A 23,842-nucleotide genomic window follows, 5' to 3' on the forward strand; every position below is an offset into this window, starting at 1 on the left:
GTGCATCCACTAGCAACAGGGATGACAGTGTCGCTTTGCCCAGGAACGAGGTATCCCATGAATTCTGTCCTTTCAGTGTACAGCATCAGCCAAAAAAAACAAAAAAAAAAAAAAAAAAAAACCAATCCCATTTCACACAATCATCCCCTCTTAAAATTTTACCAGTTCTTCCTTGAATTTATTGAAGTTATCAACTTCCACAACGACAGACGGAAGCTTGTTCCAGCAATCAACCACCCGCTGGTTAAAAGCAAATTTCTGAACATCTATTCTACAACTGTCTTTCCTCAAATTGAATTCATTCCCCGTCAGGCTCGTAATCTGAGCAAATAGAAGAATCCCATCAGCACCCATTCAAGATCTTATACACCTCAATCAGATCACCTCGCAACTACTCAGTCTCTCGACGCTTTAATTTTGCAGAATTTAAGCCTTCCTTGGTAAGAGCATCCCTTCATTCCCCTCATCAATCTTGTTACCCTTCTCTGTACTCGTTCTAGCAAGTCTACATCCTCTTCCTAAAACGAGGCCTCCAGACCTGTACACAGTACTCAAGGCGTGGCCTGACCATTGCCTTATACAAAGGAATAATCACCTCCTTCTCGTTCCTAGCAAAATTTCTATATATCAATTATAAGACCCCATGACCTGCTCTCGCAGCCTGTGTGCACTATCGGAAAACTTCATATCTCACTGCATGATTACCCCCAGGTCGTTTTCATTATCTACCACCCTGAGTGCAGTACCAAACAGTTGGTACTTTTCTCTGGGGCTACTTCTACTCTTCCCATCACATATGCATATGTTAACACATATGGACTTCTGCTGAATTCTTCATTGTAAGTGATCCTACAAATTTTTGTGCACAACTGCTCTCTCCAAGACGCTCATCACCAATCTCTGTGGTTCGCAGAAAGATATTTCAGTTAACGCCAGCATTCCTCTGCTTGCGATATCAACTCTTCAGATCCTGCGATAGCCTCTTAAACATTTCTATATCAGGCGGTTAGCGAATTTGTTTTTTCCTGGAAGGCTTTAATCACAGAGTAGTAATCTGTGGCTTTAATCCAAATAAAAAAAAGAAATAAAAGAAAAAATCGATCTCAAAGCGATTTACCACTGTCGGTTATAAGCGAAAATTTTGGTTGTAGGCTGCGCATACTCGTGCTCATAACGAATATTCATTGGAATGGTGTTATGAGTTAGCGGCGATTTTATAGCAGATATTTTTTACAGATATCGTTAACTGTAACAGTGATTTTCTAGTAACAGGGACAAAGTAACATCTACGTGATTTTTGATCAATCGTGATCTACTTCAAGTTGGAATGATGTTTCACGTTTGATATTTGTATAGTTGGAGTTGTTTCGGATTGTAAATTTCTGTGTAGTAACAAAACATTGGCTAAAGTAATAATAGGAGCGTGTAAGAGCAGATTGAGTGAGGGTTAGAGGAATTAGTGTCGTAAATTAGAAATGTTGAACAGAATGTGTTTTGCTTCCACAGAATTGTGATACGTAAAGTAAGCCATACCCACTAATAATTCCGGTAAGGTTATTTCGATTTAAGTACGACCATATTGTAATGGAAATATAGTACGCTGTAATTATAATATTTTGTTGAGTATACAACTCGCTCTCTGTAAAACAGATACCACTCTAAGCATTATATACAGTACTCTGGTACCCCTTCCGTTTGATCGTTGCAATTAGCAATGATTGACACGTCTTTGGTGTTATCCCCCATCTTTCTGATTTAAAACAGCGGCAGGGGGGGGGGGTCAGGTGATTAACAGACTAACCATAGCGAGCTAGGCATGTCAGTCACTGCTACTCACAACGAACATTCGGAAGGGGTACCAGATTGTAAATACTAACCACGTATATACATATAACATAGACGAAGTAAAAAGTATACTTTTAGGGTAATGTCGAACTATAAATGACGGAGATGTACGAATATCAAAGAGGTTATGTAGATTACATCTTGCAGCACAAATCTGCAGAAAAAGAATGTAACGGTATTTATATTTTATAGATGTATGAAATATGATAGTTATTTAATTTTAGTAGTCATTGCATAAATTGCCAGAACAATTGGCACGACATAGCTGAGTGGTCAGGCATGAATGCAATAGTACACACTCATTTGGTTGACCATGGTTCAAGCCATGTCACTGCTAAGTACGATTAGAGATTGTATTCATGATTTATTGTAAACTCTTCTGAAAAGGTGGTCGGGACCAATTTGATTGTGTCGCCTGACAATGTCACAAAAGCAGTTAGGCAAGCAAAAGCAGATTTCAAGAAATGTTTGGCAAAGAGAAACAGCAAGGGCTTCTTTTCTTATATAAACCCTAGAAGAAAGGAGATGAATCAGATTGGTCCACTTGATATCGATGGTTCAATTGTTGATGATCCTGCTCAGATTGCAGACATACTGAACGAGTATTTTGCATCTACATTCATGCATGAGGAATTCTGTATGGAAGTGGAGGATAGAAGCTTAATAAACTCAAACAGGGAGCTAAATGATTTTGTAATAACGGAGAGCAAAGTGGAGAAGAAATTGCTGAAGTTTCTTGCATCACATTCCACTACTACTACTGTAGTAGTAGTGGCATGTGATGCAAGAAAGCAAGTGTATGAGCTTATGCAGCATCAGCCAAAAAAAAAAAAAAAAGAAATCGCACCATTCCCTCGAAATGCCTGTCCAGTTCCTCCTTAAATTTATTTAACCTATCAACTTCCACAACGACAGATGGAAGTTTGTTCCAGCAATTAACCACCCGCTGGCTAAAGGCAAATTTCCACACATCTATTCTACCTCTGTCTTTTCTTAATTTGAATTTATGTCCCCTTAGGTTTGTAATCTGAACAAGTGGAAGGATCCCATCAGAATTCAGCGTGCTCATCCCATTCAAGGTGGATGGGATCTATCCAGCTATATTAAAGGAAGTGGCAAAGGAAGTAAGCAAACCCTTAGCTATAATTCTGAGAGCATCCTTGGATTTGGGGGAGGTCCTCACAGACTCCAGATGTACAAATGTATCCCCAATTCACAAAAGTGGATCAAAGGGTGACATGAGTAATTACAGACCTGTTAGTTTAACTTCTGTTCCAGGGAAAATAATGGAGTCACTGGTTAAAGAATCATTGCAGGATAATCTAGACAAGACTGCAGTAATACTTCAGACACAGCATAGGTTTGTTAAGGGGAAGTCTTGTCTGACCAATTTGATTGGATACTATGATGTGGTCGCCATGGAACTGAATGCAAAAAACAATTTTGATATCGTATACTTGGATTTCAAGAAAACTTTTGATACCGTTGCATGTGGAAGACTACTTTTCGAATTGGAGCAATATGGCATTAAGGGCAAGTTGTTATAATGGATAAAAGGATGGTTGAGTGGGAGAAGACAGAGTGGCAATCAATGGACACAGCTCTTCTTGGACTAATTTTATTGGTGGAGTCCCTCAGGGTTTTGGTGTTGGGCCCATTGTTGTTTTCTGTATTTATTAAATATATTGATGAAGGTATATCAGGCTTAATGTCCAAGTTTGCGGATGATACGAAGGTTGGCAGGGTTGTTATTGACAGTACACTACTGCAACAGGATCTAGAAAAGTTGGGCAGATGGGCTAAGAAGTGGCAACTGAAGTTTAACATTGACATGTGCAAAGTACTGTATATGGGTAGCATTAATCCCAGAGAAATGTACCAACTGTTTGGTACTACATTCAGGGTGGTAGCAAACGAAAAAGATGCGAATGTAATTGTACTATCAGATGTGAAGTTTTCTAAGCAGTGCAGACAGGCTGCCAGAGCAGGTTATGGGGTATTGTCAATGATATACAGGAATTTTGCTAGTAGAGAAAAGGAAGTGATTGTCTCTCTGTATAAGGCAATGCTCAAACCATGCCGTGAGTTCTGCGTACAGGTCTGGGGCCTCATTTTATGAAGGATGTAGACTTCTAGAACGAGTACAGAGAAGGGCAACAGGGGTCCTCTTATCAAGAAAGGCTTAAGTTCTGCAAATTGCAGTGTCTGGAGACTAGGCATCTGCAATGAGATGTGATTGAGGTGGCCTTGAATGGTTTCAGCAGACTAAATGCTGATGGGATTCTTCCTCTTGCTTAGATTACGAACCTGAGGGGACAAATTCAAATTGATGAAAGACAGTTGTAGAATAGATGTGCAGAAATTTGCCTTTAAACAGTGGGTAGTTGATTGCTGGAGAAAACTTCTGTCTGTCATTGTGGAAGTTGATGCTTAAATAAATTCAAGGAAGAACTTGACAAATTTTTGGAGTGAATGAATGGGTGAAATGGGAAGTGGTTTTTTTGCTGATGCTGTACAAGCTTGCTTTCTTGCATCATATGCCACTACTAATGGTAATATATTAGTCTTACTCCATTTTTTATAGTCATCTTTTTCATCTTGGACTCAGGAAGCTCTAATAATTATTAGAGCTTCCTGAGTCCAAGGAAGCTCTAATAATTATTAGAGCTTCCTTGGACTCTTGGACTCTCTAATAATTATTAGAGCTTCCTTGGACTCAGGGGAAGTATCCATGGACTGGAGATGTGCAAATGTGACCCCAATTTACAAAAGAGGATCAAAGGGCAACACAAGTAATTACAGACCTGTTAGTTTAACTTCTATTCCAGGGAAATTAATGGAGTCACTTGTTAAAGGTGGTGCATTTAATAAAATTTGCATTAATAACTGCAACTATACCACTTTTTAATTCAGTTAATTTAGCAGTGTTCTGGTCAACACTGACCAGGCAGGAAATGTAACTTAAAAATTTTAAAGTAGTAGAATAAAATGCTGATGGGGTATGTCTGCCAGGGTCAAAGGGAGCAGATCTCATCTTTTAAGGCACAAAAGGTGATATTGTTCAATATGTTGGCACTAATGATATTAAGAGTAGGAGACCAGCAGAATTACTTAAAGTACAGGTCAATGTTGAAAAAAAGCTGTGAGTTAGGATTGAATTTGAAAGTGTCTGCAATTCTGCCCAGACGCGATAGGAGGGAGTATATGATGAGAGCCTTGTCGATCATTTTGGCCCTGGAGAGAATGTGCAAGGCTCAAGGGGTAGAATTTTTGTCAGCCTTGTCTGTGCTTGTTAACAGGAGAGACTGCTTCTACAGGGATGGGATACACTTAAATAGAAAGGTTGCAAGAATATTTGCTGATGCTATCAAGGCAGTGTTAGGTGGGTTGGAAAACTGCTAGCTTGGGGTGGAATACATGGGCTAATAGATTAACAGTAGTCGCTGGCAGAGGTGAACGTGATTCTTACACTGCTTCTATTGTAATCAGCAGCAGCCTGGAAAACAAGGTGCAGGGGATTTCGGAGACTGCTGGGAGTCATTGCAGAACAAGTAAATATGTGGGCTGTGTTAGGGCAGCTAAGAACAGGAACAGGTACATGTAAACTTGCATGTATACCAATGCTAAGAGTTTGGTAAATAAACTTGATGAATTTGAGGTGTTGATCAAAATGTCAAAGGCAGATATTGCCGTTATATCAGAGACATGGTGTCACACAGAAATATAGTAAGGTAGTATAGTGGTTAGTATCCCCGCCTGTCACGCGGGAGACCGGGGTTTGATTCCCCGCCGGGGAGGAAGATTTCTTTAACCTCAGGGGCTCACATCTGGTATGGGCTTGGCAAACTCAGAGTCCTGAGCTCGATATTATCATTCTTCTCTTTCTTGGTGATTCCCTTCTACTCTCTCTCTCTCTCTCTCTCTCTCTCTCTCTCTCTCTCTCTCTCTCTGGGTAATTCAGAATTTTTTTTTTTTTTGGCTGGTGCTGCATAAGTTGCAGGCTTCCTTACACCATACAGCTGATAATAATAATAATAAAAAAATGGAATTATAGACAGGATAGGAAGGGTTATGCTATTAGTTAAGAAACATATAAAATCCAAGGAAGTACAGCCAGTCGACATCGTGGGACAGTGCAGTGTCGAGTCAGTTTGGTGTGACATAAGCACTGGGAAAGCAAAATTGAGAGAGTAGGAGTGTTATAGGCCTAATGACTCTGATGAGTATAATAAACAACTGTGCAGAAAAATAGAGTGGGCCAGTAAAGCAGAGTGGTTTATAATGGGGGATTTTAATTTCCCAGATATTGACTGAAATTTGTGGGTTGGTCACTCACACACTTGCAAGGCTTTTATGGATTTATTAGATGATCGTTTTCTACAGCAGCATGTTCAGGAGGCAACTAGAGGGAGTAATACTCTTGATCTGATTATCAGTAGTGATTCTTCATCCATTAAGAATCTGCAGATAAAGGAACCACTAGGTGGCAGTGATCACAGTGTGCCGAAGTGGGATTTACTCAAAGAGGTAATAACCATCAGGGGTAAAGAGAAGGGTTTTTGCTTTCGGAAAGGTGACTACAGTGGTCTGAGACAGTATTTAAATTCTATATGGTGGGACCAACTGATGATTTTACCAACAGCAAATTCAAAATGGCAAGCATTCAAAGATTTAATCTTGAAACCTACTAGGCTTTTCATACCAACTAAGAAATATTATTCAAGGTTTAGGCCTAAATTTATGTCAGATGAACTAATGAGACATGTGGCAGAGAAGAAAAATGCATGGCATGCATATAAATTAATAGGTGACATGGAAGCCTATGATAGATATAAGCTGGTCTGTAACCAAGGCACAAAGGAGGTTAGGCAGGCAAAGACATTACGAGAAATCTTTGGCAAAGGATGCAAAGAAAAACAGCAAACAGTTCTTTACTTATGTAAACTCTAGAAGGAAAGGGATGAATAGGATTGGTCCACTTGATATCGATGGTTCAACTGTTGATGATCCTGCTCAGGCAGCTAACAAACTAAATGAGTATCTTGCATCTACCTTCACACATGAGGAGTTATTCATGGAGGGGAACACCAGAGGTGAATTAAACTATGGCAATGAGCTAGATGATTTTGTAATAACTGAGAGCAAAGTGGAGGAGAAATTGTTGAAGATAAACATAAGAAAGGCACCTGGGGTGGATGGGATCTATCCAGTTATATTAAAGGAGGCAGCAAATGAATTAAGCATACCCGTAGCTATAATTATTAGAGCTTCCTTGGACTCGGGAAGTATCCATGGACTGGAGATGTGTAAATGTGACCCCAATTTACAAAAGACAATCAAAGGGCAACACAAGTAATTACAGACCTGTTAGTTGAACTTCTATTCCAGGGAAATTAAGGGAGTCACTTGTTTAAGAAGCACTGCAGGATCATCTAGACAAGGCTTCAGTTATAACTCGGACAAAGCATGGGTTTGTTAAGTGTGGACGACTTGTCTGACCAATTTGATTGGATACTATGATGTAGTTATAAAGGAACTGGATGCAAAGAATAATTTTGATATCATATATTTGTATCTTAGAAAGGCTTTTGATGCTGTTGAACGTGGAAGACTGCTGCACAGATTGGAGCAGTGTGGCATTTGATGCAAATTGCTGCTATGGATAAAGGGATGGTTGAGTTGGTGAAGACAGAGTGGTAATCAATGGACACTGCTCTTTGTGGATTAATGTTATTAGTGGAGTCCCCCAGGTTTCGGTGTTGGTCCATTGTTGTTTTCTGTATTTATTAATGATATTGATGATGGTATATAAGGCTTAACGTCCAAGTTTGCAGATGATACGAAGGTCGGTAAGATTGTTAAGGACACTAATGATAGTACGCTGCTGCAACAGGATCTAGAAAAGTTGAGCAGATGATCTGAGAGGTGGTAACTGAAGTTTAATTGACAAATGTAAAATACTTCATATGGGAAAGCAGTAATCCCAGAGTAACGTATCAACTGCATGGTACTAAACTGACAATTGTAGAGAATGAAAAGGACCTGAGGATAATTGTGCAGGCAGATATGAAGTTTTGTGAGCAGTGCAGATGGTCTGCAAGAGTAGCTCATGGTGTCTTGTCAATAATATACAGGAGTTTTTCTATCAGGGATAAGGAGGTGATTATCCTCTTGTATAAGGCAATGGTCAGGCCACACCTTGAGTACTGTATTCTGGAGGCCTCATTTTAAGAAAGATGTAGAGCTGCTGGAATAAGTATTGAGAAGGGCAACAAGATTAGTGAATGGAACACTAATCTTGTTGCTCTTGCAAAGAAAGGCTTAAGTTTTGCAAATTACAGTGTCTGAAGATCACCTGTGAGGTGATCTGCTTGAGGTGTATAAAGCCTTGAATGGTTTGAGCATGCTCAATGCTGATGGGATTCCTCTTGCTCAGAATAATTGCCTGAGAGTGCATAAATTCATATTGAGGAAAGTCAGTTGTAGGATAGATGTGCAGAAGTTTGCCTTTAGCCAGCGGGTGGTTGATTGCTGGAACAAACTTCCATCCATCATCGTAGAAGTAGATAGTTTAAATAGATTCAAGGTGGAACTAGAGAAACATTTGGAACGAGTGGATGGGTGAAATGAGGTTTTTTTTTTTTTTTTTTCTTTTTTGGCTGATGCTATATAAGCTTGCTTTCTTGCATTGTGTGCCTTTGCTAATGCTAAAAAAAATTATTATTATTATTATTATAATAATCCATATGGATTATTATTATTAATACAAGAATGCCTGAGGCTTATGCTGCACGGAACCTGTGCCCCCTCAGGTTCTTAATCTGAGCAAGAGGAAGAATTCCATAAGACTTTAGCTTGCTCAAGCCATTGAAGGCCTTATACATCTCAATCAGATCGCTCCATAGGTGTCTACTCTCCAGGTGCTGCAATTTGCAGAACTTAAGCCTTTCTTGGTAAAAACACAACTTTGTTCCACTCACCAAACTTGTTGCCCTTCTTTGTACTCGTTCTAGCAACTCTACATCCATCCTAAAATGAAGCCTCTATTCCTGTACGCAGTACTCTAGGTTTGGCCTGACCATTGCCTTGTATAATGGGATAATCACCTCTCTGTCCCTGCTAGCAAAATTCCTATATATTATTGACAAGACTCGATGACCTGCCCTGGCAAACTGTCTGCACTGCTCAGCAAACTTCATATTCGACTGCACAATTACCTCCAGGTCTTTTTCACTTTCCACTTCCCTGAGTGTAGTACCACACAGTTGGTACGTTTCTCTTCGGTTTTTGCTACCCATATGCAGTACTTTGCATTTGTCAATGTTAAACTTCACTTGCCACTTCTCAGCCCATTTGCCCAACTTACCTAGGTCCAGTTGGAGTAGCATACTGTGTTTATTGTCGTTAACAGCCCTGCCAACCTTTTTATCATCTGCAAACTTGGACCTTAATCCTGATATACCTTCATCCACATCATTGATAAATATACAAAACAACAATGGGCCTGATACCGAACCCTGGGGAACTCCACTAATAACTTTTGTCCACGAAGAACAGTGTCCATTGATTACCACTCTCTATCGTCTCCCACTCAACCGTCCCTTTATCCATTGTAGCAATTTACCCTTCATGCCATATCTCTCCAATTTGTACAGCATTCTTCCATGTGCAACAGTATCAAAAGCTTTCCTAAAATTCAAGTATATGAGATCAAAATTACTTTTTGGCATTCAGTTCGTTTCTGAACACATCGTAGAATCCAATCAAATTGATCAGACAAGGTCTCTCTTTAACAAACTCCTGCTGTGTCTTAACGATTACTGCAGTCTTGTCTACAATGCTTCTATCACCAGTGATTCCAATATTTTCCCTGGAACACAAGTTAAACTAACAGGTCTATAGTTACTTGTGTCACCCTTTTTGAACCCCCACCTCTTTGTGAATTGGTGATACATTTGCACACCTCAAGTCCTTGGGGACCTCCTCTGAGTTTAAGGAAGCTCTCATAATTGTGGCTAAGGGTTTGCTTACTTCCTTAGCTGCCTCCTTTAATATAACTGGATAGATCCCATCCACCATAGGTGGCTTTTTTATGTTTAACTTCAACAATTTCTCCTCCACTTTGCTTTCAGTTATTACAAAATCACTTAGCTCCTTGTTAGAGTTTGATAAAGTTCTGGGACTCCCATCATTGAATAACTCCTCATGTGTAAATGTAGAGGCAAAATACTCATTCAATTTATCAGCTACCTGAGCATGATCATCAATAATTAACCCATCTATGTTAAGTAGTCCAATCTGATTCATCCCTTTCCTTCTGAAATTTACATAAGACAAACTCTTTTCTGTTTTTCTTTGCATCCTTTGCCAAGGATTTCTCGTAATCTTCCTTTGCCTGCCTAACCTCCTTTGTGACTTGATTACAGACTAGTTTATATCTGTCATAAGCTTCTGTGTAACCCGATACTTTATATGCATCCCATACATTTTTCTTCTCTGCCACAAGCCTTATTAGTTCATCTGACATCCATTTAGGCCTGCACCCTGAACAATATTTCTAGTTGGAATGAAAAGCCTAGTAAGTCCCTGAAGTCTTCCCATTTAGAATTCAATGTTGGTAACATCATCAGTTGATCCCACTGTACAGAATTTAAAAACTGTCTGAGACCCCTGTAGTCACCTTTACGAGAGCAATAGCCCTTCACTTTAGCCTTGATGGTAGTTAACATCCTTAAGTAATTCCCACATCAGTACATTGTGATCACTGTCACCTAGTGGTTCCTTTATCTGCAAATTCTTAATGTATAAATAATCACTGCTGATAATCAAATCAAGAGTATTACTCCCTCTGGTTGCCTCTTGAACATGTTGCTGTAGAAAACAGTCATCCATTAAATCCACAAAAGTCTTGCCAGTCAATATCTGGAAAATTCAAGTCCCCCATTATAAGATATATTGGTTTACTGGGCCACTCTATTTCTCTGCACAATTGCTCATTATACTCATCAGATTCATTAGGCCTATAACACACACACCTACTCTCATTTTTCCCTTCCTAGTGCTTATGTCACACCAAACAGACTCAACATTGCATTGTCCACCAACATCAGTTGGATGCACTTCCTTAGATTTTGTGTGTTTCTTAACTAACAGCATAACCCCTCCTCCCTTCCTGTCTTATCTATCCTTTCTGTACACATTGTACTCCTCAAATTCCAATTCTGCACGGCTTATGTCTGTGTGACACCACGTCTCTGATATCCCAATAATATCTGTGTTTGATGTCTTGACTAGCACTTCAAGTTCATCAAATTTATTAACTATACTATCTTAGTTACCCTAACACAGCCCACATATTTATTTATTTCACTATGACTCCCAACAGTCCTGGAAATCTCCATTGCCTTGCTTTCTAGGCTGCTGCTCATTCTAATATAAGCAGTGCAAGAATTACTTTTTGCCTCTGCCTGCGGCCACTGTTAACCTTTTAGTCTGTGTATCCGCCCCCCAATCTAGAAGTTTTCCGACCCACCTAACACTGCCTCAATAGCATCAGCAAATATTCTTACACCCTTTCAATTTAAGTGTATCCCATCCCTGTAGAAGCAGTCTCTCCTGTCAACAAGCACAGATGAGGCTGAAAAAAATTCTACCCCTTGAGCCTTGCACAATCTCTCCAGGGCTGAATTCATCAACAAGGCTCTCATCATATACTCCCGCCTATCGTGTCTGGGCAGTATTGCAGACACTTTCACATTCAACCCTGACTCGCAGATTTTTTTCAACATTGACCTGTACTTGAGTAAATCTGCAGATCTCTTACTCTAAACGTCATTAGTTTCAACATGCACAACAATATCACCTTTTGTGCCCTTAAAAGATTGCATCTGCTCTACAACGTCATCAAATATTTCCCCAGGCAGACACCCTGGTCCTGTTCCACCTATCCTTCTTGCATAGTATATTCCCCATCTCCCTGACAATAGTCACCAACGATATCTAGTTCCTTTGGGACCAGCGCATCCTACCTTGGAGATTGCTTCTGTGTTGCTTGATGCACAGCAGTGAGCTATGCCGTTGAGTTGGGCAGCTGAGAGGTTGATGGACCCCTTATATTAAATTCTTCAAGGACATTTACCCTACATCTCAAGCTCTCATAGATGCCCATCAGAACGCTCAGTTGGCACCTAATTTCTTGACACCTTTGACACCTAGCACACAACGGCATCCTCCTTGACTAGATTGTCCTGTTTTAAAAAGGTCGGTAAACATTTCACATTTCGCACATTTTTTGAGATTGTGGTGCATTGGACAATTGCCCCCTTCATTTCTTCCCTGAGTCACAGCACTCTCGCTAGTCTGTGATCTTTGCTTGCAGCTCTAGTCTGGGTCATGATTTCCGTTTAAATACAATTTAATTAACAATGAAATTTAATAAAATTAATAATATTTTTGATTAATTGATAATACTATAATAAGCTAACAGATTCCTAATTGAATGCTTCGTATTACGCTATCTAGTTTTACTTTATACCTTATGCTATCAGTTCGCGATATATATTTATATATATATATGTTACGCTATTTCTTATCGCCTATAGTATGGTGGTTAGTTCAGCAATATTGGTGCCAACACTGTTAGTCGTAACTTCCAAAAATCGCTAGTTAAATTCAAAATAAGAAGCTAACAAATGCTACTTAACCTATTTAATATCTCTGTAAAACACAATGCAGTATGTTAATTAACGAAGAATACGGTAAAAATTAAAATACTTATCCCTTTAGAGCAGCCAAAAACCCCCAACTGTTCTCGCCGTTTTTATTTTGGAAAAAAACATGCTGGTGATTACAATAGCTTTATTAAGTCACAATGAGGATGACATGCAAATTGCAATTAAGTACAATCTCTTAAGTGCTCAAATTGTTTGCCTTCAGCATTTATACATTCCTGTACTCTAGTTTTGAGCTGGATATCATCATTCTTCTCTTCCTTGGTGATTCCCTTTTATTTCTCTCTCTCTCTCTCTCTCTCTCTCTCTCTCTCTCTCTCTCTCTCTCTCTCTCTCTCTCTCTCTCTCTCTCTCTCTCTCTCTCTCTCTCTCGGTAGTTCAGAAATTTTTTTTTTGGCTGGTGCAGCATAAGCCTCAGGCTTCCTTGCACCATGTGACTAATAATAATAATAGTGGGGAGGAGCCCCATCTTGCTGAAAAAAGAAGTCCTCATTAGCATACTGTAGTTGTAATTCTGGCATAACAGTGTCCTTCAGCATGTTAAGATACAGGTGTTGGTTTTCAGTTGTACTGAAAAAGATAGGTCCAATGACCCCTTTACATGAAAGGCCTGCCAAAACTACTCCAGGTTGATTCAGCTGTTCTTCAATTGTTACATGGGGGTTTTCTGTTGAATAATAGACACAGTTGTGCCCATTAACAGTGCCTGACAGTTTAAAATTTGCTTCGTCGGACCAACAAAAATTTTTCGAATGATGCCATCACCTTGTCTTTCTTCATTCAAAACTACCTCACAGAATTGTAAATGGCGATCCAGATCATCCTCTAACAATCCACGAATTAACCTTGGCTGATACATTTACAAACCTAAACGTTGAATCAGACCAGACGACCCAAAAGATCTGCTGGAATGCCTAACTTGCTAGAAGGTCTCTTTTTTGATTTTCGTGGGCATTTGAGTAAATGCCACGGCAACTAACATTTCATTTTCAGGGGTAATAACACTGATTGTTCAACCACTCTTTCGTCGAACGATGTATTACAGATGGACCCTGTCTGATCGAATTTATCGCGTATTCTATAGATTGTTAGCCTACTTGGTTGTGCTGTATCAAATTCTTCACACCATTTCTGTTGAACCTTTTCAGCATTCTCTGTCTTCCAGTATTGTTTGATTATCCACTTTCGTTGGTTGTCGGTTAAATTACCAGCTATAATTATCTGGAAAAAAACATAAAATTTTAAAAATTCATAAGTGAGGAATGCAAAATAATAAAAGATAAATAATAAATATTTAAAGATTTAATTGCTCAGACTCATAACTGTATACCTACTTTTGCACTCCCCTGTGTATGTGTGTGTATATATATATATATATATATATATATATATATATGTATTTTTTTTTTTTTTTTTTTTTACTCACTCATTCATTCCTCACTCATAGCTACCTACTAACAAACAATGGTCCTCCACAATACAGTAACTGCTTATGCTCATTAACATCATTCTGGGGATGTCATAAATTATACATTCATATAGAAAGTGTGCCCAGTCTTCATTCTCGCCACAAGTGCAGTTTGGGTCATCGGTCAGCCCTAAGGAGGTTAGTTTCACTTTTAGGGAGCCGTGACCTGTCAGTATAAATGTTGCAAAAAGTGGCTTTGGACTAACCATTGCCACCCATGGCAGAAACCTTTTGGTAACCAGACCTCTGGTTTCCTGCTCCCACTTTGTTTGCCATAGCTCATGGAGCTTTATGGCTATTCTTTTTCTTTCAGCATTGATAACACCACAGAATTTCTGGGGATAGCTCTTGATAAATTCAAGAGCTATCCCCAGAAATTCTGTGGTATGCCCTTTTTAAGTCTATAATGTAGGTCGACCATCACTAATCCGGTTCCACCACTAATTCGAACATAATTTCTGCAAATGTAATTTCAAATTTCCTGGGTCTGCGCACCGACCTGCCACTACTGTTTTGGTGGCGTTGGTTGCGGCATCAGCTGTTTGCACAAACTCATAAACACTGGCAAGCCATTCCCACTTGTTTTCTGCATTTATTATTATAACCTGCTCACATTTAGCCTCAGCCATGGTTCCAATGCATAAAGGAAGTGCCTCTCATGGTGTAAAGCGCAAACACCGTACATTGTCCATAACAGATAAAGTTGAACTTCTGAAAAAAACTCGACAGCAGTGTGTTTGTGAGAAGTTTAACTCTGCTTAATTGTAAATTTCAGCAATTTCTCTTAGTTCCTCTTATCTTAGTGATTTTCTTTTAGCCATTCCTTTTTAGATTTTTTTTTTACAACACACTTATACAAACCTGCGGAAAAACACAACACAATATGATGGATAATACAGCGTGCCAACGAACTTGTTTTCACAAAACCTCTAACAATACTGAAAAACTTATTGCATTGTTTGAGAGTTTATTTTATCGTAATTAGTTTTATTGCAGCACTTGCCATGTGCAATAAACTAATCACAAACGACCTTCTTGCGTGTGCCGTAATAAAGTATGTGACATAAAAAAAAACTTTTTTTTATATATTTTAAGTGAAAAAAATGACAACACTGACTACATTATTTATTTTAGAATTACTAATCAAATTATTTCCTAAAGATTTTTTGACCCCTGGGGAATTTTTTCTTAAACTAGCTTGGCAGTCAACGTGTTAAAGGTAGAAAGAGGTGGTTAGCTGTTGGGTAAAATGTATGTGCTAAAATAAGCACCGGTGATCCAGCAAACTCACTAATCCAGCACCCCACAGGTCCCAACGCTGCTGGATTAGTGATGGTTGACAGGCCTCTTTTGGCTACCTCCAGGTGAAGTGGGAGAGCTCCACCCAGCAACTGTAGTGCAGATGTGGTTACTGTGCAACATGCTCTGTTGCACAGTAACCACAGTGAGTGAACCACACACCGGCTCCATAGGTGATAACAGGTAGGAACGTTGCACGGTATGTGATTGCCAGGGTTCTTAATTTGAGCCCCCAGTCTGCTCGACTGATCCTGGCAATCATACCTGTATAATTCTCACTTTCTTTTCCAAGTAGGTCAAATGGGGGTAAAAAGTTCATTTTGAATCAAAGACCACTCCAAGATATTTTAGCTAAGTTACCATTTTTATAGTAGTTGTGTTAATTTTGATTTGTGAATGTCTTCTAATGTTTAAATTGCCTTTTAGAAGTATTTGTTTGGTTTTTTTCAGCGATATTTTGAGCATGTGCATTTGTGCCCACTCCTGCAGCTGCAAGAGGGCGGCATTTGATCTTTGCTCTAAAACCACTCTCGTGTTACCTTTTACAAGGAAATTCATGTCATCTGCAAAGGCCAGGCTTTCCATGGGCCCAGAATCCAAGGCCAGAAATTCGTCCAGAACAATATTCCAAAAGAAAGGGCCAAGGATTGACCTTGCAGCCTTTATTCACAGGTTATGTTAATTCCTGGAACCTTGTGCGTACTGAGACACTTCTGTCTGTAAAGTAGCTGTTTACTACCTTAGAGGTATTGCGGGGCATTTGCTTGGCACAGTCTCCTAAGGACACTAGGCCACCAGAGTTAATCAAGCTCCAGCAAAATCAATAGAGATTGCCAGCATATATTTCTCCTCTGAGTTTTTAACTGTTGTCAGTAGGTGGTGCATAGCATCCTCCATAGAGTTGCCCTGCTTAAAACCATACTGATTTTTGGAATGTAAACCTGCTTTTGTGTAGTATTGAGCTAATCTGCTATATATTAGTCTTTTGTATATTTTTCCTAGTACAGGGAGTAGGGCTATTGGGCTGTATGATTTGGGATCAGTAGGGGGTTTCTCAGGGTTTTTGATAATTAATCTTAACACAGCTTTTTTCCATGTTTTTGGGAATATACCGTTTGTTATACAGTTATTATATAGTGCTATTAATTTGTCTGGTGATATTTCCACTAATTTTTTGATAATCTCAACCTCTAAGAGATCAGAACCTGGGCATTTATTGCTTTTTGTTTTAGATAGTGCTATTTCTAAGTCTTGTATAGTAAATAGAGGTTCAATATTGGCATTGTCATATTCAGTGTTTTCTTTTATAATGTCTATCTGGGTGGGGGAATGATTCCCAGTTTCAGTCTGAATAATACTGTATAGGATGTTATTTACAGAATCCGCCCAACACAGGGTTGGGGTTCCATTTGGTTTGACAGTAGTTTCTAAGACATCTCTTGTCAGCTTGTTGGTCACTATTCAGTAGACAACTCTCCAATGGTTATTGTTTCCAGTAGTTCACACCAAGTGCCTCCAGCATTCCTTTTTCTTGTCTCTTATGAAGACTGTATACTGATTCCTGAGAGTTCTGTCAGAATCTCTGTGCATCCACCTCATTTTGTGGCCAAGATGTTCTGACTCTTTGAAAATGTCTCCTCGCCTGGTGTACCCTTCTCCTGAGTATAGTCAGTTTGGGGCACCACCAAGGAACTGCCTGTTTCCTCGGTTTTTCCCGTGGGATAGACAGGTTTGCTATTTTTGTTAAAATGTTTGTCACAGTCAGTGCTTCCTCTTCCGGTCTACACTTGCCTGATCTAAACCACTCATTTTCCTGTTTTTGCATCTCAGCTGCTGTATGTTCTGCAAAAATCTGCCAGTTTGCCTGACAAAAAAAAAATAAATAAATAAATAGATAAGAAAACACAAATTATGTTTCCCTTCTCACATAGGTGAGTATTCAGTAGACCTTTGAATTTATCCAAACTGTCAGCCTTACTACCTGTGAGGGCAACTTGTTCCAGCTATCAACTACTCGCTGGCTAAAAGAAAACTTCCTACAATCTAATCTAAACCTCAACCATTGTAATTTGAATTTATGACCCCTTTCTTCTGGAATTGTTTAGAACAGCGAGAATTCCACCTTTGTTCATTTTACTAATCCTCTCAGAGCCTTATAAACCTCAATCGGGTCATCTCTGAGGTATCTGTAGCCGACATAATTGGGGTCTTTCCTCCTACAGTCGTCTTTTTTCAGTTGAGGTCTCCATACTTGAACACAGCATTCCATATGTGATCTTACAATTGCTTTATACAGTGGGATTATGACCTCCCTATCTCTACAGGATAGCGTTCGATAAATCATTGATAGGCCACCATGGACTTACCTGGCTGCCTGTTTACACTGTTCAGAAAACTTCATATCATAATTCCCAGATCCCTTTCCTCCACTGTTTTTAATTCAACCCCACCAAATGTATAATATATTTGTAGATTGTTATTTCAAGTGTAAGACCTTGCATTTAGCAGATTAATACATAGCTGCCGTTTCTCTGGTCATCTTTGAAGTCTGCTCAAGTTATCCTGAAGGAGTGCTGCTTGGCACTGATCGTAAACAACTCTACCAGTCTTTACCTCATCTGCAAATTTTGACATCACACCTTCTATCCCTTCGTCGATATCATTTATGAAAATGAGGAACAACAGTGGTCCAAGAACCGATCCTTGAGGGACCCCACTTGCGCTACACCAATCTGAACAATATCCATTAATCACAACCCTCTGCCCTCTACCCTGCAGCCACCCAGATCCATCTTAGAATCTTACCAGTAATCCTAACCTGTTCAAGCTTATGCAGTAACCTCTCAAGAGAGACCAAGTCAAATGCTTTGCTAAGATCCAAATAAACTATGCAGAAATTATTCCCTAAATCCAGCTCAGTGACCATGACTAGATGTTCTTTCATGACAAACACATTGCAGATATGAGATTCAGCTTTGATGAGCACATTTATAGTTTATCTGTTTTTCAGATGGCGCATTATAGCCTTAGTAGCTAATGCGCCAATAAAACCAAAACAAAACAAATCTGTTTTTCAGAAAGTCATACTGATGATCTGGTAGGAGTTTGTGACTCAAGGACCCAAGTGAGCCTTGTATGAACCATTCTTTTTGAAAATTTTACATTGGCAATTATGGTTGCATCTGGAGAGAGGAATTTTTCAAGACTCAAAATGATTAAAACATATTCACAAGCAACAATTGGCCAAGAAAGAATTAATGGATTGACCATTATGACCATTTAGAACAAGATGTACTAAATATAAAAACATCAGACGTTATAGACAGATTTATATCAGGTAAATATCGTAAGGTAAGGGCACCTCCATAGCCAGGTGGGTAGGAGCAGCAGTGCATAGCACACACTTCTTGATTAGACTGGGGTTCGAGCGCGTGACCACCAAATACGGAGGATGTGGAAAGGTCAGGGAATGACCACTACATATCCCTGGAGCAATATGACTTTAGTTGCTAATGCTCCTAAAAACCAAATAACAACAATAACAACATCATAAGGTAATGATGAGAAAACTTTGAAGTTTATATAAATAATGTACTAGTCGTTAAAGTATAAATAAATAATTTTTGGATGTTTCTATATTTTTAAATTTTATGAATCCACCTTTAATTTTCGCAAGAGGGCCCCCAGATGAATATTTAGCCCAGGGCCGACAGAAGTCTATGGCACTGCATTAGGGTGATAGCTTTATTTATAGTAAACATAATTTATGAAATTTAAATAAGTTGTTAAGTAACTTCATCCTGTTTAAAGGATGAACATATTCAACTAAATGTAAGGCTTAACCCCATTTGCAAATAATGTGTACTAGTCCATGTACTAGTATATATGGACAAAGTCCTCAATGTGGATTTCAATCTTTTGGATTGTAATACTATTACACTGAGTGTCTTGGTGCTGTACTGCAAACAGAGCTCTTCCAATATAAGAAGTATATGTTCGTGTCGGACGGCACCTGGGATTTCTCCCATCTCTGCTATAAGAAGTATATGTGATATTTATTTGTAATGCAAAACCACTGGCCATGCCTTCTTTGTCATCACTAGGTGGCCAAACATTCCATCAGTGCAGAACAAGCCAACTACTTTGCAGTAGCATTTGCAACCTGACAGACCAAAGTCTGCTTCAGTGATGTTTGTTTTTACAGGTAGTCTCACTTTATTTTTAAACAGGCTTATGCATGAATCTGATGCTTTAAAATGAAATGTTTAAAAATGAACTGATAAATTCTGAAATAATACTGCATAAGTATCATTAAAACCTAAATTGGAAAATATTTCTAGTACTTAGTGACAATTAGGTCAATCGCAAAACAAAATTTTTGGATCTTTTTTATTAGATCATTAAGTTGACATTGTTATCCAAAGCTCTTTCATTCGTAAAATTAAAATATACAAATATAAAGATACACCATATAGTCTTTAGAAATAACAATGCATGAGTAATATAAAGTTAACCAAAAAGCGTCATTGTATGTTAAATTCTAATGTGCTGTGAAATGATTGTACTCTTGTGTAACTGTAATGTTGTCTTTTGCAGGTTGAACCATGTTGTAACATTTAAAATATTTGTTATATATATCACTAAGTTTTTTGAGATCTGTCCAGAAAATTAGGTTGCCATAGGAAAGAATGGCAGGTTCAGCATTGAGACGATTAATGGCCGAATATAAACAGTTAACTCTGAATCCTCCAGAAGGAATAATCGCTGGACCAGTTAATGAAGAGAATTTCTTTGAATGGGAAGCGTTAATTACTGGACCAGAAGGAACTTGTTTTGAAGGTGGTGTTTTTCCAGCAAAACTAACTTTTCCACCAGATTACCCTCTCAGTCCTCCAAAGATGCAGTTTACATGTGAAATGTTTCATCCAAATATATATCCTGATGGGAGAGTATGTATATCTATACTCCATGCACCTGGGGATGATCCAATGGGATATGAATCATCAGCTGAAAGGTGGAGTCCTGTGCAAAGCGTAGAAAAAATTCTTTTGTCTGTTGTATCTATGTTGGCAGAACCAAATGACGAAAGTGGGGCAAATGTTGATGCTGCCAAGATGTGGAGGGAAGATCGAGAACAGTTTAATAGGCTAGCTGATCGGTTGGTTCGTAAATCACTTGGATTGCCCCTTTCCTAAACTGACCATGTGGAATTATTCAAAGCCCCATAATTCAATAGAAATTCCATGGGGTTGATAATTGATGTAATCTGGACAGTATCCTGTTAATAGCTTGTAAAATTTGGATTCATGTGAAATGCTTTTTCAGTGTATTTATTTTTATTTTTAATATTGGAAAAAATCTCTCTTCAGCAAAATTCAGTTATAGGTACTTCCTAAATTATGTTAAGTAATAAAATAAATAAATAGCCATAAAATAATAATATAATAAAACTTTATATAAAACAAAATAAATATTCATAAATTGTTCTTACTTAATTATAATCCCACATTCGGTATCTGCTATAACTTATGCCATTCTTTTTAGCTTAGTTTATCACATGCTTCCAGAAAGTCAATACAATTAATAGTAACTGTACTTTTTTTTTTTCACATAACCTTTTATTTCAATTTAAGAGTCCTTGTGATTTGCTCTTTAGTAAACACATGGGGCTATACCACCAAACTGCATGTTTCAGTTATTTTTTTGTATATCAATAATAGTTTTAGCTCATGGTGATTCCATATGGCTTCAAGCAAAATTATATATGCATTGATTGGTAACAGTATGATATATTTAACCATCTAAATGCCAAAAAATAAAATGGTAGGGTGGTTTTTTTTTTTGTGTTTTTTTTCCAGGCCTTTCTGTGGCTCTATTTCATAATTTCTGCATAATATATTTAAATCCTGATGCAAGAAATCTAACAAGAGGTGGTGTGTACAAAGAAAATTCCATTGATTTTTTGATGATGCACATTTAATTGAAATATAATCTAGATTTAATATAGAAAGACCAAAAAAAACTTGAATCATATGCTCTCACCTTACCATGGATAGTGAATACTCAGTGAAAGCCAACAAAATAACTGCTTTTATTTGTTCGTTTAGTAGCCCAGCATACAGAGCCTGTTCCCAAGAGTGTAAAAGTTAACTTTTATAAAAATAAAAATGGGATAATTTTAAAAAAAAATGATAAAATATAGTAATTATTGCAGCTGTGAATGTGATAGTTTAAATTTATGATGCTAAGAATGGTGGAGATTTTTTCTTAAAAAAATTAATGAAAAATGTTATGTATCTATATTATTTTTGAATTTTATGTTTTTAAAAATTTATTTATAAAAAAAACTATTATAGTTATGAGTATGATATTTTGTTTTTGTAAATATTTCTGATCGGTATTTATAAAATACTATTATAATATTATTGATCAATAAAAAAAAAATCAACAAGCAGTACCTAATATTGACCACTCTAGTACTTCTGAGATATCAGGTAAAACTGTACTTAGGTTCAAATATATATATTTTTTAAATAATCACTGCAGGTATGATTATGACATTATTGTGAATGTTGTTTTTAGCTGTGTCAACAGCTTATGCCATATATCCACAAAAACGCATGTTGATTTGTATGTTGTGATGAGGGTGGAAAGACCCAATTATATCAAGGGGAAACTACTCTCTCTTCCCGAGATTAGCTAACTACTGCCCTGATTGAAGAAGTCTTTTTAAATTAGTATTAGTAATACTAAATGATGCAAAGAAGTGGACTACTTCTGCATCAGCCAAAAAAATAAACAAAGTAAAACAAAAACAACTATATAAAATAAAATAATAAAACAAAACAGAGTATGCATATGATTTTTATTTCCACAGTTCCTCTAGTCTCTAACAGGACTTGAACTCGGCCCTCTATAAATTAACAACAAACAGCAGAACCTTACCAATTAAAAAATTAAATGATACGTGAAATTCGGAAGAATATACGTGATAATTGGAATAATTAATACGTACTGTAATATGTACATACTAACTAAACTAGTTGACATTTCTGTTCACTGTCATTTGTGGGTGGGGGTTAAAATTTAAAACGGTAAAAAGATAAGCAATCAATAACAAAAAAACACGGCACACACAAATTGCAAGTAACACGATACGCGCAAGTGAGAACGGAGTAACAAATTACGAAGCTTTAAAAATAGGAATGAAGAGAAGATTCTGAAAATTATTATTTTTATATGATTGAAGATTCCAAAGAAGTGTAAACACATTTTACCATAATAACCCACAGAATTCCAGCTGTCGGTATTATTGCAAATTCAATAAGATGGAGTTTACTATCCGTTTATGATAGATTGCACTAACAGAAAAGCCCAATAAACATGTGACTAATTGTTTTATGGTTGTGACCTCCAGAAATCCAACCAAACTATGTGGTACGGTCGGAGACAATCGTAGGGTAATCTTGAAATAATTCCACTCAAACACCAGTCAAGCGGTTAAAATTATACTATAAAATATAATAAAATAAAACATACAATAAAATAAATATGATATAAATATCGGTTAAACTAGACTTATTACAATAAATAAATAAAATAGGTTAAAACAATGCTAAAATTGTTAAAATATACTAAAATACCAATGCTTTCGGAGACCGCTGTCTCCTTCCTCAACAGTGTACTATTACTGGCACGACACATCCTTAAGTAACAGGCCCATGGCACTCAAACACGTGAGTCTCCAGGCACATAGTCGGCATTTCCCACTTGCGACCGGAAACGGAAGTGGCTCGGGAGCGTGCCATACAAAATCGATCATCACCTCTGAGGACAACTGCCTCAAACAGGGGGTGTAAATGCATACCCCTGTCCCTGTTGATAGTATTATGACTAGATGCACCGATTGGTAAGCTCTCAAGCCACTTGCGTTCCCAGAACCCATGGGCATGGTCAGTTATGACCGCGTCTTCAGGGGAGATCTGACGTTGCTTCTCCCAGAAATGCTCTTCCATAGCAGACCTCCCATAGTTCGCTGTCTTTATAGCGGTCGTGTGCTCCACCAGACGGTCTTTTAAACGTCGCCCCGTCTCAACCACATAGCACTCCTCACAATCCGGGAACTTAATCTCATAGACCAAACTACTAGTGGAGTCTTGGGTTAAGGAGTCTTTAACTCGCAACACCACTGTGTGCAACCTCTGTCCCGGAAGTTGCACACAGCGGGTCTGACACTCTCACAATGACTGTACAACACGTTCAGAAAGGCCCGGATAGTAAGGGATGTATACGGTGGCCACAGGGGCGGGCTACTCTCTATGGTTGGGCTCAACCCTATTAATATATTTGTCCAGGACCTTTGGGGGTAATGGCACTTACTGAGGTCTGCCGTGATCCTACGTATTTCCATTTCTCTATCCTCGGGGGTACTACAGTGGGTCCACACCCTATTCAGTAACGCCCTGGCTACACTATGTTGATAAGCGTGTGCTGAGCTGTA

At 38.2% G+C, this 23,842-nt stretch overlaps 1 protein-coding gene across 2 annotated transcripts; it reads left to right on the forward strand.

Moving 5' to 3' along the window:
* The first annotated feature begins 1,282 nt into the window (after positions 1-1,282).
* Positions 1,283-21,107, forward strand: Ubc7 (ubiquitin conjugating enzyme 7). Of its 2 annotated transcripts, none has more exons than XM_090382111.1 (2): positions 1,283-1,522; positions 19,939-21,107. In XM_090382111.1, exon 2 carries the CDS (start codon positions 20,031-20,033, stop codon positions 20,535-20,537), a length of 507 nt encoding a protein of 168 aa, XP_090238237.1. In that variant the 5' UTR covers positions 1,283-1,522; positions 19,939-20,030; the 3' UTR covers positions 20,538-21,107. The 2 variants fall into 2 exon arrangements, with proteins under 2 accessions (XP_090238237.1, XP_090238236.1); XM_090382110.1 differs by having other exon boundaries at positions 1,284-1,548.
* Positions 21,108-23,842: the final 2,735 nt, after the last annotated feature.

The sequence above is a fragment of the Mastigoproctus giganteus genome, chromosome 9, assembly GCF_048544385.1.
Source record: "Mastigoproctus giganteus isolate SK-2022 chromosome 9, ASM4854438v1, whole genome shotgun sequence".
NCBI lineage: Eukaryota > Metazoa > Arthropoda > Arachnida > Uropygi > Thelyphonidae > Mastigoproctus > Mastigoproctus giganteus.